The following is a 15,474-nucleotide window of genomic DNA, read 5'->3' on the forward strand; positions in this document are numbered from 1 at the left end:
AGCTTGAGAAAATGAGTATTTATTAAGAGGATCAACATGAATTCTGTATTATCCTCTAAATGTATCGCTCTTGTTATAAATACATCAATAATTCGGATTTATGATGTCTTTTGGAGGAATATTTTCATTGCTGTTTCATTTAAAAATACTATTGCGTGTATTTCCCTCATCGTAGTAATACTATAAAATGACTGCTCCCAAGGGTTTATCAAAAACATGACTGCAAATGGCTCACACGGATCACAAATGTTCCGGACACTTCAGCGCCCCATCGGTTCATCAGACGCTTGATGAATTAGAATTTGAGCGTGGAATCTGGTCTGCCGCATTAAATGGAGATCTGACGGATGTAAAGCGCCAGCTAGAGAAAGATATAGACGCTGACAAAACAGACAAATCGGGCTACACTGCTCTGGTACTTGGGTTTGTAAAAACTGTAAAGCGAACGATGGTCGTTAATTCTCTAGTTAGTATAAATGAACTTTATAAATGCAAATAGGTTCAATATGTTTGGTATGCAGTTATTGCAGTTAATATCACGACATAATTTTGCATGAAATATATTATTTCATGCTATGCATTTCGGTACAAACATATGACATGGAGAAAAAAATCAGTCTATGTAAACTTAGGCTCAGTACAGGTTGATGAATTGATAACTTTGTGTGTGAATGTGCTTCTCGAACACCTGGTTGTCCCCTTTCTCGGCACTCCTCCCTCGTAACAAACAGTGAACTGTGTCAATATTTTAATGATAGTTAAACAACTTTTTTAGTTTTAGGACAAAAATTCTGCAAAAACCTCACAGAGTGGGTATGATGTTTTGATTATGATCAGCGTTTCATTGAGTATGCTTTGTTTATTAGTTTTCAAGTTAGATTGCAATTCATCGGTCCGCTTTTGAGCCAAACGGACTATACCTGTTGGGGTTTGACAGGACTTACAAAACATGTTTTGGACTTTCTCTTCCCAGGTCGCTGACACTGATCTATCAACAAACGAATAAATACTGAGCCTAAGTTTACTTAGATTGAGAAAAAATTGAAGTCGTGTATAGTTTCACTTTTAATAATAAATGTCAGAGATTTACAGCAAAACAAATTTAATGGTTATGGTAAGAAAAAAATATGTGCCTTCTGTCTTAATATTTCAGCATTATGCCAGCAGAAACGGTCACTTGGATGTAGTCCGGACACTGGTGGACGCTGGTGCCCACGTAGATGTGACCACAAGGTCTGGACATGCCACGCCTCTTCACAGAGCTGCCTACATGGGTCACACTGACATTGTCAAGTTCCTTTTGAGTCGCGGGGCTGACCCTGTGTCACGTGATTCAGATGAAATGACCCCCCTTCACAAGGTAAGCACAACAAATGAAATCAATTTAATTTCTATAATTTAGAACAAAACAACTCAAGCCACTACCAATTTTAAGTAATAAGTGCATTTTGTGTTGGAATATTAGGCCAGACCAATTTTATTTCTTGAAACTGAATACAATTTACAAGCATAGACCTGAATTTGAAGTCACTTCCATCAGAACAGACTCGTGAAGATCCGGGTTAGAATTGGTCTTCAGCAACCCATGCTTGCTGTAAAAGGCGACTATGCTTGTCGTAAGGGACGACTAACGGGATCAGGTGGTCAGGCTAGCTGACTTGGTGTCCAAGGTTCCCAATTGTCTGGTCCAGAGTCAATTATTTACAGACTGCCACCGTATAGCTGAAATATTGCTGAGTGCGCGGCGTAAAACTAAACTCACTCACTAACTCACTCACTCACCCAATTGTGAAGAATGATACTGATCATGTTGATCACTTGATTGCCTGGTCCAGACTCAATTATTTACAGACTGCCGCCATATAGCTGGAATATTGCTGAGTGCGGCGTAAAACTAAACTCACTCACTCACTCAACCAATTGCGCAGAATGATACTTATGATGTTGACCACTGGATTGTCTGGTCCAGACTCAATTATGTATAGACTGCCGCCATATAGCTGGAAAATTGCTGAGTGTGGCAATAAAACTAAACTCACTCACTCACTCACCCAATTGTGCAGAATGATACTCATGATGTTGATCACTGGATTGCGGGTCCAGACTCAATCATTTACAGACTGCCACCATATAGCTTGAAAACTGCTGAGTGCGGCGTAAAACTAAACTCACTCACTCACTCACCCAATTGCGTAGAATGATACTCATGATGTTGATCACTCGATTGTCTGGATCAGACTCAATTATTTATAAACTGCCGCCATATAGCTGGAATATTGCTGAGTGCGGCGTAAAACTAAACTCACTCACTCACTAACTCACCCAATTGCACAGAATGATACTCATGATGTTGATCACTTGATTGCCTGGTCCAGACTCAATCATTTACAGACTGCCACCATATAGCTGGAATATTGATGAGTGAGGCATAAAACTAAACTCACTCACTCACTCACCCAATTACCCAATTGTGAAGAATGATACTGATGATGTTGATCACTTCGATTGCCTGGATCAAGACTCAATTATTTACAGACTGCCGCCATGTAGCTGGAATATTGCTAAGTGCGGCGTGAAACTAAACTCACTCACTCACTCACCCAATTGCGTAGAATGATACTCATGATGTTGATCACTCGATTGCCTGGATCAGACTCAATTATTTACAGACTGCCGCCATGTAGCTGGAATATTGCTAAGTGCGGCGTGAAACTAAACTCACTCACTCACTCACTCACCCAATTGCTCAAAAATGATACTCATGATGTTGATCACTTGATTGCCGGGTCCAGACTCAATCATTTACAGACTGCCGCCATATAGCTGGAATATTGCTAAGTGCGGCGTAAAACTAAACTCACTCACTCACTCACCCAATTGTGAAGAATGATACTCATGATGTTGATCACTGGATTGTCTGGTCCAGACTCAATTATTTATAGACTGCCGTCATATAGCTTGAAAATTGCTGAGTGCGGCGTAAAACTAAACTCACTCACTCACTCAACCAATTGTGCAGAATGATACTCATGATGTTGATCACTGGATCGTCTGGTCCAGACTCATTTATGTATAGACTGCCACCATATAGCTGGAAAACTGCTGAGTGCGGCGTTAAACTAAACTCACTCACTCACCCAATTGCGTAGAATGATACTCATGATGTTGATCACTCGATTGCCTGGATCAGACTCAATTATTTATAAACTGCCGCCATATAGCTGGAATATTGCTGAGTGCGCGGCTTAAAACTAAACTCACTCACTCACTAACTCACCCAATTGCACAGAATGATACTCATGATGTTGATCACTTGATTGCCTGGTCCAGACTCAATTATTTACAGACTGCCACCATATAGCTTGAATATTGATGAGTGAGGCATAAAACTAAACTCACTCACTCACTCACCCAATTGCGTAGAATGATACTCATGATGTTGATCACTCGATTGCCTGGATCAGACTCAATTATTTACAGACTGCTGCCATGTAGCTGGAATATTGCTAAGTGCGGCGTGAAACTAAACTCACTCACTCACTCACTCACCCAATTGCTCAAAAATGATACTCATGATGTTGATCACTTGATTGCCGGGTCCAGACTCAATTATTTACAGACTGCCGCCATATAGCTGGAATATTGCTGAGTGCGGCGTAAAACTAAACTCACTCACTCACTCACTTACCCAATTGCGCAGAATGGTAGTCATGATGTTGATCAGTTGACTGCCGGGTCCAGACTCAATCATTTACAGACTGCCGCCATATAGCTGGAATATTGCTACGTGCGGCGTAAAACTAAACTCACTCACTAACTCACTCACTTACCCAATTGTGAAGAATGATACTGATCATGTTGATCACTTGATTACCGGGTCCAAACTCAATTATTTACAGACTGCCGTCATATAGCTTGAATATTGCTGAGTGCGGCGTAAAACTAAACTCACTCACTCACTCACCCAATTGTGAAGAATGATACTCATGATGTTGATCACTGGATTGTCTGGTCCAGACTCAATTATTTATAGACTGCCGTCATATAGCTTGAATATTGCTGAGCGCGGCGTAAAACTAAACTCACTCACTCACTCAACCAATTGTGCAGAATGATACTCATGATGTTGATCACTGGATCTTCTGGTCCAGACTCAATTATGAATAGACTGCCACCATATAGCTGGAAAATTGCTGAGTGCCGCGTTAAACTAAACTCACTCACTCACCCAATTGCGTAGAATGATACTCATGATGTTGATCACTCGATTGCCTGGATCAGACTCAATTATTTACAGACTGCCGCCATATAGCTGGAAAATTGCTGAGTGCGGCGTAAAACTAAACTCACTCACTCACTCACTCACCCAATTGCACAGAATGATACTCATGATGTTGATCATGATTGCCTGGTCAGACTCAATTATTTACAGACTGCCGCCATATAGCTGGAATGTTGCTGTGCAGCGTAAAACTAAACTCACTCACTCACTCCACTCACCCAATTGCAGAATGGTAGTCATGATGTTGATCATGGATTGTCTGGTCAGACTCAATTATTTATAGACTGCCATATAACTGGAAAATTGCTGAGTGTGGCATAAAACTAAACTCACTCACTCCACTCACCCAATTGTGCAGAATGATACTCATGATGTTGATCACTGGATCGTCTGGTCAGACTCATTTATGTATAGACTGCCACCATATAGCTGGAAAACTGCTGAGTGCGGCGTAAAACTAAACTCACTCACTCACTCACTCACTTACCCAATTGTGAAGAATGATGCTGATCATGTTGATCACTTGATTGCCGGGTCCAGACTCAATTATTTACAGACTGCCGTCATATAGCTTGAATATTGCTGAGTAGCGGCGTAAAACTAAACTCACTCACTCACTCATCCAATTGTGAAGAATGATACTCATGATGTTGATCACTGGATTGTCTGGTCCAGACTCAATTATTTATAGACTGCCGTCATATAGCTTGAATGTTGCTGAGCGCGGCGTAAAACTAAACTCACTCACTCACTCACCCAATTGTGAAGAATGATACTCATGATGTTGATCACTTGATTGCCTGGTCTAGACTCAATTATTTACAGACTGCCGCCATATAGCTGGAATATTGCTGAGTGCGGCGTAAAACTAAACTCACTCACTCACTCACTCACCCAATTGCGCAGAATGGTAGTCATGATGTTGATCACTGGATTGTCTGGTCCAGACTCAATTATTTATAGACTGCCGCCATATAGCTGGAAAATTGCTGAGTGTGGCGTAAAACTAAACTCACTCACTCACTCACCCAATTGTGCAGAATGATACGCATTATGTTGATCACTTGATTGCCTGGTCCAGACTCAATTATGTATAGACTGCCGCCATATAGCTGGAAAATTGCTGAGTGCGGCGTAAAACTAAACTCACTCACTCACTCAACCAATTGCGCAAAATGATACTCATGATGTTGACCACTGGATCGTCTGGTCCAGACTCAATTATTTATAGACTGCCGCCATATAGCTGGAAAATTGCCGAGTGCGGCGTAAAACTAAACTCACTCACTCACTCAACCAATTGTGCAGAATGATACTCATGACGTTGATCACTGGATCGTCTGGTCCAGACTCAATTATGTATAGACTGCCACCATATAGCTGGAAAATTGCTGAGTGCGGCGTAAAACTAAACTCACTCACTCACTCACTCACCCAATTGCACAGAATGGTAGTCATGATGTTGATCACTTGATTGTCTGGTCCAGACTCAATTATTTATAGACTGCCGCCATATAGCTTGAAAATTGCTGAGTGCGGCGTAAAACTAAACTCACTCACTCCACTCACCCAATTGTGAAGAATGATACTCATGATGTTGATCACTGGATCTTCTGGTCCAGACTCAAATATTTATAGACTGCCGTCATATAGCTTGAATATTGCTGAGTGCGGCGTAAAACTAAACTCACTCACTCACTCACCCAATTGTGAAGAATGATACTCATGATGTTGATCACTTGATTGCCTGGTCCAGACTCAATCATTTACAGACTGCCGCCATATAGCTGGAATATTGCTAAGTGCGGCGTAAAACTAAACTCACTCACTAACTCAATCACTTACCCAATCATGTTGATCACTTGATTGCCGGGTCCAGACTCAATTATTTACAGACTGCCACCATATGGCTTGAATATTGCTGAGTGCGGCGTAAAACTAAACTCACTCACTCACCCAATTGCGCAGAATGATACTCATGATGTTGATCACTCGATTGTCTGGATCCGACTCAAGTATTTATAGACTGCCACCATATAGCTGAAAATTGCTGAGTGCAGCGTAAAACTAAACTCACTCACTTACTCTACCAATTGGGCAGAATGATACTCCTGATGTTGATCACTCGATTGTCTTGATCAGACTCCATTATTTACAGACTGCCGCCATATAGCTTGAATATTGGTGAGTGCAGCGTAAAACTAAACTCACTCACTCACCCAATTGCGCAGAATGATACTCATGATGTTGATCACTCGATTGTCTTGATCAGACTCCATTATTTACAGACTGCCGCCATATAGCTTGAATATTGGTGAGTGCAGCGTAAAACTAAACTCACTCCACTCACCCAATTGTGTAGATCGATTCACATGATGTTTATCACTGGATTGTCTGGACCAGACTCAATTATTTACAAACTGCCGCCATACAGCTGGAATATTGCTGAGTGCGGCGTAAAACTAAACTCACTCACTCACTCACTCACCCAATTGCACAGAATGATACTGTGTTACATGCAGTGTGCGAAATAGCGACTAGACCGTGGCTAGTAAAAATCCAGTCGGGCCAGTAAATCTCAACGGTCACTGGCCACTGAGTTTCCATGGGGTCATTTTGTAAAAATATCACTCTCTCCGACTTGTTATAAAACACTTATAAATCATGCAAGCTTATGGTCTGATGAAAATGTTCATCATATCAGCAGCTTAATGATGACATCCGTGTCTACATTCAAATTTCGGACTAAAGTAATGCTGGAAATGCTTGGAAAATGATTTTTGACTTCAATATCACTATGATGAATTTGACGCAAGATAAAAGCACATATATGATACATGTACGACTCTACCTAGTTGGATATCAAAGCTCAGATGAAAAAATGCACTTGAGGGGTGACTTCACAGGAGGAAATTTTGACGTTTTAACAACATTTGTAAATTAGATGCTTGATTGGCATTTTAGAAGATGATATTTGATGAACATAGAGATTTTTTCTGGGTTACATCTTCTTTTTTATTCTCGAGTACAACGTTTCAGGGCTTGTTCTGGCCCCATCATCAGGTAAACTGAACAGTAACTGTTAACTCTGGCCGTGACGTCACAATGCTTATGACGTCACAATGCTATGATGACATAATACATGTGGTGGTCAATAGATACAGATGACATGGCTAATAGAATACATGTTATTATGAATATATAAGATGTCATTTACTGCAAAATTAATGGATCAATTTAGAACTGTGCAGATACTTATACAAAATTGTTGATTGAATTAGAAATGTACAGAGGCGTATTTATAAATGTATAGAATGTAAAGTAATAGCAGTGTATACATAGAAATTATGCTTTATACATGGGAACAGTGGCGAGGGTAGGGTATTGTCTTATTGTTTTATGTACCATGCATTTGGGAGGTAGACACCCTGGTCCCTGTTTATTGCTGGTTTTGTCGTTTGATGAAGATAGCCTCAATCAACTTGCCTTTCGCCAGTCACTGATGTTTTTGAGAGAGGACTTCAGTTTCCCAGTCAATTTCATGATCGGGATTATTCATAATGTGTTCAGAAACTGCAGATTTCAGATCTGATTTGTCCACTGAAGTTTTGTGTTCTTTCACGCGTGTAGCTACTGGTCTGCCTGTCTCACCAATGTAGATGTCACCACAGTCACATTTCAGTTTATACACACAGCCTTTAGGGTTGGATATAGCGTGATTGCACCCCTTACCATTTGCGCGTAGCAAAGTTTTAAGGGGTTTGCCAGACGAGAAAGTGGTGTCAATGCTGGCGTTTTCTTTAGGAGTTTGCTGACTTGGTGGCTGATGGGCCCAACATACGGGATGTTGATGCGGATGGGAGATGGTTCAGGTTTTGGAGGAGGCTGAACTTGATCTTGTAGTGTTTTCTTTATGGTGGTTTCAACAAGGTTCTTTGGATAACCATTGTATGTGATGAATGTTGTCATCAGGTGGTCTGTTTCTTGTTGCAGTAGGTCAGGGCTACAAATCTTTTTCGCGCGTCTCGCAAGTGTGGCAACAATTGCTCTCTTGATTTGGGGATGGTGGTTTGAGTGATAGTGAATATATTGGTCTGTGTGGGTAGGTTTCCGATAGACCGACGTGATGAGCTGGTTGTTTGAGTTGTCAATGACGATGTCCAAGAAAGGGAGGTTGTTATGCTGTTCTGTTTCCATCGTGAACTTAATTCTAGGGTGTTGATTGTTGAGGTGATCTAGGAGTGCATTGGGGTCATGATGGTTGTCTAGGATAAGACAATACCCTACCTCGTCACTGTTCCCATGTATAAAACATAATTTCTATGTATACACTGCTATTACTTTACATTCTATACATTTATAAATACGTCTCTGTACATTTCTAATTCAATCAACAATTTTGTAAAAGTATCTGCTCAGTTCTAAATTGATCCATTAATTTTGCAGTAAATGACATCTTATATATTCATAATAACATGTATTCTATTAGCCATGTCATCTGTATCTATTGACCACCACATGTATTGCGTCATCATAGCATTGTGACGTCATAAGCATTGTGACGTCACGGCCAGAGTTAACAGTTACTGTTCAGTTTACCTGATGATGGGGCCAGAACAAGCCCTGAAACGTTGTACTCGAGAATAAAAAGAAGATGTAACCCAGAAAAAATCTCTATGTTCAACATTTGTAAATATTCTAAGTACAAATTGTAATTTTTAAATGCAGATTATAATTGTTCATATAGCCTGAACTAATTATATTACATAAATGATTGGAAAAAGTTGGGTTTTTTTTAACATCTATATGTGAAAGAGATGGAACTCTTGTAGTAGTTATATTCAAACTAATTACGTAAAAAAGTCTTGATTCAAATGACATAGATAATCTTGTTCACCCAGAGAAGTTTCACTTCGTGTATGAGCACTGAACTGGCAACATGCGACTTGATATCTCAGCAGAACAATTAATTTCAAATTTATACCAGTATTTCATACTGGAGAAACAGAGGGGGAAACCTCGCGTCAGCTAGGACAGGGTTTACTATAGAATGTGTAAAGCCCTTAATTATCCCCCGCAGCGCGTTTTGCGGGATTTTAAAATGGACTCCGTCCGTCCGTCCGTCCGTCCGTCCGTGCACATTTGTCCTTTCCGGAGCACAACTCTAAAACCGTTCAATATTTCTTCACCAAACTTGGCACATACATGGATCTGGTGGTGTACTGGTGCCTTTTGGTAGTTTTTGAATTCTGAATTAAATATTTTTGGCGTTTCCATGGCAAAAAGGTCGACTTTGACTGAAATTGGTGGTAGTGCTCTTTTCCGGAGCAGAACTCTAAAACCGTTCAATATTTCTTCACCAAACTTGGCACATAGATAGATCTGGTGGTGTTCTTGTGCCTTTTGGTAGTTTTGGAATTCTGAATAAAATATTTTTGGCGTTTCCGTGCCAACAAGTTCGACTTTGACTGAAATTGTGGTTGTGCTCTTTTCCGGAGCAGAACTCTAAAACTTTTTACTATTTCTTCATCAAACTTGGCACATAGATAGATCTGGTGGTGTACTTGTGCATTTTGGTTGTTTTGGAATTCTGAATAAAATATTTTTGGCGTTTTCATGCCAACAAGTTTCACTTAGCCTGAAATTGGTGGTTGTACTCTTTTCCGGAGCAGAACTGTAAAACCATCCACTATTTCTTCATCAAACTTGGCACATAGATCTGGTGGTGTACTGGTGCCTTTTGGTTGTTTTGGAATTCTGAATAAAATATTTTTGGTGTTTCCATGGCAACAAGTTTGACCTAGACTGAAATTGGTGATAGTGCTCCTTTCTGCAGCAGAACTTTCAAAACCCTTCAATACTCTCCTTCTACTTTTCTATATACACACCTAAATATTTGACATAATCATAACTCGTAGACATAATCATGAAGAGTATTTTGCCATTGCGGGGTATATTGATGACTTTGTCTTCTTGTTTGACATTTAGTCAGGGTTCAAAGCTGTAAACAAATCAGTTATCTCAGGGGTCGTGTCAAAATCAAAACCAAGTAGGAAACACAAACTGGATAGCTTTGATAAGGGTATCATACGACATGCAGTTTGTTAAATGCATGAATGCAAAACACCACCGACGTGTGCTAAAATACAAGATGAGATCAAAGATACGATAAAAGTCTCGAAAACAACACTTATTGAAGCTCTGGTAGAAATGGGGTTCAGGTACACCAAAAGGGGAGATGACAGAGCTGTGTTTAGAGAAAAGTATTCAATCCTGTCCATGCGATCAGCTTATCTCAGAACAGTTGAAGAATACCGCAATTTGTGGTTTCAAATCTTATACCTTCATGAAACCTGGTGTGATAAAAAATCACTCAACCGATCGGATGTGGCTTCCTTCCGATTGTTCTAAGGCACCAGTGTTACCATCAGGCAAAGGTAGATGCCTGATCATCTTGCATGCTGGGGGTTGTGACTTTGTTTTTAAAGTCAAATACATGTAATCTGATGGTGATTACCATAGCGAAATGAATGGGCAGGTATTTTTGGATTGGTTCAAACATCAGCTTTTACCGCAGCTGGACGGACCAAGCGTTCTCATTTTGGATAACGTTACCATAACCTGCGTGTCCCTGGTACCATCACACCCACCATGAGCAATCTCAAGGCTCAGTTGCAGGATTTTCTCACTTCCTGTAACGTGCCTTACAGGCAATCAGAAACAAAGCCCTAGCTCATGGCAAATATCCGGCAGCACAGAAAGCCAATCCAGTACATCACTGACGAACTAGCTGCAAAACAAGGCCACATAGTTCTGCGTACACCAGTACGGCACTGTGAGCTCAATCCCATTGAGCTGATCTGGGGTAACTGTAAGAATTTTATTGCTCGTAATAATACCACATTCAAGCTTTCAGATGTTAAAGATCTTGTCAATGCTTCTTTTGCGAGAATTACCCCAGAAGTGTGGCAAAATGCTGAAGACCATGTTCTCAAAATCTAGGACGAATACCGTGTGCGGGATGCCGTTAACGTCAGCTGAGTTGCACCTGTTGTAGTTCCGCTAGAGTCCTCGACCAGCAGTGATACTGACACTTGATATTTTGAGATGGTCCCTGACATGTACTGCCCATGCATTACATGGGTCACAGTATAGTTTGTTTATTAGAAGTGTTTCTACCATGGAATTTTTTAATGACCGGGTTGATTCCCCACATGGGATATTTAAGCCCATTTCTGGTGTCCCCGCATTGATAATCAATATGATTAGGGTGAAACTAAACTAGTCAGTCAGTTTCTACTCATATGCCATATTAGTTTCGAGATGAAATATCCAATCATTATGATTAGGGAAAGGTACACATGATTACTCATATGCCATATTATATCCACCATTATCAAATACATGTAATTGCCAAAAAGCAATTTCCAAGCTTTTCTGGCCTTACTTCAGTGAATTATTGTGTGGGCTATTAACTTTCATGCATGGCTAGCCTGACTGACTTGCTAGCAAAATTTGGAAACTATTTCGCTCACTGGTTAGATGGCCATTTGATCAGTATGAATACAAAGCTGTTGAAGGTAGCATGAGGGTCCCAGTCGACTGAGGCCACATAATTCTCTGTGCAGAGTTGTATGTCTTGTTCACACTAGATTGATTTCAGACTGTCGTCAGCTGGAAAAGTGCTGAGCAAACTAATTAAGCGAACAAGCAACATACTATTAATGCGTTATGGATTACGTTTGAGTCAGTTTACTGCTCAATACGATCATTCACACTCACGTGACTGCCGCTTCTTAGCCAAACTGTAACCACTTAATATCATCAGTTTAACTCTATTAAATGTATAGCAAACTATATATAACATAACATCTTAATGATTCCTGGACCGTGACTGTGGTTTAGTGGTTAGAGCGTGGACCCCGGAGAGCGGAAGGTCGTGGGTCCCCAGCTGCGTCATACTAAAAGGTGTTAAAAAATATGGCACTTGTTGGTCCCTGCCTGGCACTCGGCACTGATGGGTACAACAAGGACTGGTCGGCTTGGAGTCAGTATAATGTGTCTGAGTCGGGTATTCATCCTTGTCTGCTGCATGGTATCTCAGTGGGCTAGCACTATCAAACCAGCTTTAGTCTGGGCTAGTACATGCATGCACGTTAAAATATGATTGAAATATTCTCGAGTACAATGTTAAACGCCATTTCACCTCACCTCGCCCAATGTTTTCAGAATGTCTTACTTTCACTTTATAGATATCTGTACATGCCCAGCTGGATTTGATAATCGACAGAACCTATTATTGGAAAATTGGGGGTGAAAATAATAACAAAACTAACAATTTTTACTGTCACGATCCTGAGTGAACTGTGTGGACAAGTAAACCATCAATATATCTGTCTCCCCAGGCATCAGAACGTGGGCGACTGGAGTGTGTGACGGTACTGCTGGAGGCGTCCCCTGTCACCAGAACTGCACGTGATTCCCGAGGACGTACGCCGTCAGACTGCGCCAAGGATGACACCATAAAGCACCTGCTCTCCTGACTCACAAATCCAGTGTCATATGGTGTGTCTTACATTCAACATCGGACTAGTTCAAGCAGATACATGTTCATCGTTGTTAGATGGAATGACCTTGCACCGAACGTAATACAGTGTTTCACCTCACCTCACGTCGTCTCACCTCCCTCCATATAGCTGGAGAATTGCTGAGTGTAGCGTTAAACAAAACAAAACAAACAGACATGTCACCTCAACTCTATTGTTATTTTGTTTAACTCGAAATCCTATGAACATAACAACATCTTTACAGAACACAGTGTTTCATTCTTATATATTTATTCAGTCATGTCTTTTCGAGGGAAATCATAATAAATACAATATTTCATTGTTCACATACTGAGACGTTATGTTGTGGTGGTGCTGATGCTAGTATGAACGTCAGTGAGCCATGTGTGTTAACAATTCATGCAACATGGTTGTGTTGTTGTCAAAATGGCGATCTACAAACTATCATATGCGTCCATAATTATTTCAAATAATCAGGATTATTTTGACCGAAATAGCGCAATCATTACACGCATTCTGCTTGGTTTGTCGTATTTTCGCAAAAAACATTCAGCGATGAGTTGAGTCTCATGGCAATTTAAGGAAAGGGGTGAGTGGTGGCGAACATACCAACTCTAGCGGTGTTCCGATAAATTTAAATAATCGAAGATTGGTCGCAGTGACCAAATGACCAAAGAATCGATCACATTTTCTCATAATCGAACTCAAACGATTTTGGAACTTTTGTCTTGGTGTTTGAAACACTTGACGATGGAACATATCTTAGAAGTTATCAGGGCCTGAAAAAGTTTTAATTCTAAGAAAACTCACATCACTTACTGAAAGGTGATGACAGAACATTTCTTGAAGACTCCAGGAAGTTTATGTTCTTGATATATTAGTCATCACTTTACCGTGGCAAGTTGCATCATATTATACATATCTGCAATAACAACCTGGATAGGAAACACTGCAAAATGGCGCTAACCTTTTTTTTTAATGATTGCTCGTTTGTACTGAACCAATCATCAATTGTGAGACTTCGACCAATTCCCAACACAAATCAACTCATGAGACTACCTTTGCGTAATTGCTAATGCAAACGGATGTTCCAAAATTGTGTTAGATTATAAGAAAACATGATTGACTGCTTGGTCGTTCAGTCATTGCGACCAATCTTTGATTATTTTAATTAATCGGAGCACTACTAATAAGCAGTAGAAGTAAAAATACTCAGATACAGTAAATAAATTTCAGTGATACAGCCTACCAGTCTAAGACCAATGGATTTTAAATAGCATCATCAATATATATGATACATAGGGTAAACATACATATTTTTCACAAGGTTGGTTTTGTCTGTTACATTCCATAACCACTACAAGCTCATTCCAAGTCATGATTTGATTTATCTTAAAGACCCCAGTAAATTTTGGTTCCTAGCATGCTAATCATCCTTTAAAATCCTGTGAAATTTAAAAAAAAGCCTGAAAGAGCTACATATGTTTTTTCTTTCATTTTTTTGTGCATTAACAAACATAACAAGGAAATTTTGATAAATGATGCTAACAAATTATTTTCGATAACTGATCTGATAACTATTGAACCAGTTTTCAGTTTTTACCAATTAGCAACACTACTACTTTCTTTAGGTTGGAAGCAGATGGTTATATATGTACAAGGGCAATCTCCCCATACCCCGCCTTCCCCCAATCTATGTACTGTAGACTGACCCACTGCGTCATGTAAGTGTATACTGTAGACTGAACCACTAAATCATGTATATAAGTGTGTACTGTAGATTGACCCACTACGACATGTATGTAAATGTATACTGTAGACTGACCCACTACGTCATGTATGTAAGTGTATACTGTAGACTGACCCACTATGTCATGTATGTAAGTGTATACTGTAGACTGACCCACTACGTCATGTATGTAAGTGTGTACTGTAGACTGACCCACTACGTCATGTATGTAAGTGTGTACTGTAGACTGACCCACTACGTCATGTATGTTAGTGTATACTGTAGATTGACCCACTACGTCATGTATGTAAGTGTGTACTGTAGACTGACCCACTACGTCATGTATGTAAGTGTATACTGTAGACTGACCCACTATGTCATGTATGTAAGTGTGTACTGTAGACTGACCCACTACGTCATGTATGTAAGTGTGTACTGTAGACTGACCACTACGTCATGTATGTAAGTGTGTACTGTAGACTGACCCACTACGTCATGTATGTTAGTGTATACTGTAGATTGACCCACTACGTCATGTATGTAAGTGTGTACTGTAGACTGACCCACTATGTCATGTATGTTAGTGTATACTGTAGACTGACCCACTATGTCATGTATGTAAGTGTGTACTGTAGACTGACCCACTATGTCATGTATGTTAGTGTATACTGTAGACTGACCCACTATGTCATGTATGTAAGTGTGTACTGTAGACTGACCCACTACGTCATGTATGTAAGTGTGTACTGTAGACTGACCCACTACGTCATGTATGTTAGTGTATACTGTAGATTGACCCACTGCGTCATGTATGTAAGTGTGTACTGTAGACTGACCCACTACGTCATCATGTATATAGAAGACCCACTAGTGTATGTACTGTAGACTGACCCACT

General features: G+C 40.2%; 1 protein-coding gene across 1 annotated transcript; it reads left to right on the forward strand.

Annotated features, from left to right (window-relative positions):
• Window positions 1-57: 57 nt before the first annotated feature.
• On the forward strand, window positions 58-13,179 carry LOC124262336 (ankyrin repeat domain-containing protein 39-like). The gene is made up of 3 exons (XM_046696828.1): window positions 58-415; window positions 1,154-1,360; window positions 12,688-13,179. Exons 1-3 carry the CDS (start codon window positions 227-229, stop codon window positions 12,823-12,825), a joined length of 534 nt encoding a protein of 177 aa, XP_046552784.1. The 5' UTR covers window positions 58-226; the 3' UTR covers window positions 12,826-13,179.
• Window positions 13,180-15,474: the final 2,295 nt, after the last annotated feature.

Source organism: Haliotis rubra, unplaced genomic scaffold (assembly GCF_003918875.1).
Source record: "Haliotis rubra isolate DU_JTF1 unplaced genomic scaffold, ASM391887v1 Scf831, whole genome shotgun sequence".
NCBI classification, from domain to species: Eukaryota; Metazoa; Mollusca; class Gastropoda; order Lepetellida; family Haliotidae; genus Haliotis; species Haliotis rubra.

Coding starts and splice junctions, on each gene's coding strand:
- LOC124262336 (XM_046696828.1), top strand. CDS start 227: ATGGCTCACACGGATCACAAATGTTCCGGACACTTCAGCGCCCCATCG. Junction 416..1,153: donor AATCGGGCTACACTGCTCTG/GTACTTGGGTTT, acceptor TTAATATTTCAG/CATTATGCCAGCAGAAACGG. Junction 1,361..12,687: donor AAATGACCCCCCTTCACAAG/GTAAGCACAACA, acceptor CTGTCTCCCCAG/GCATCAGAACGTGGGCGACT.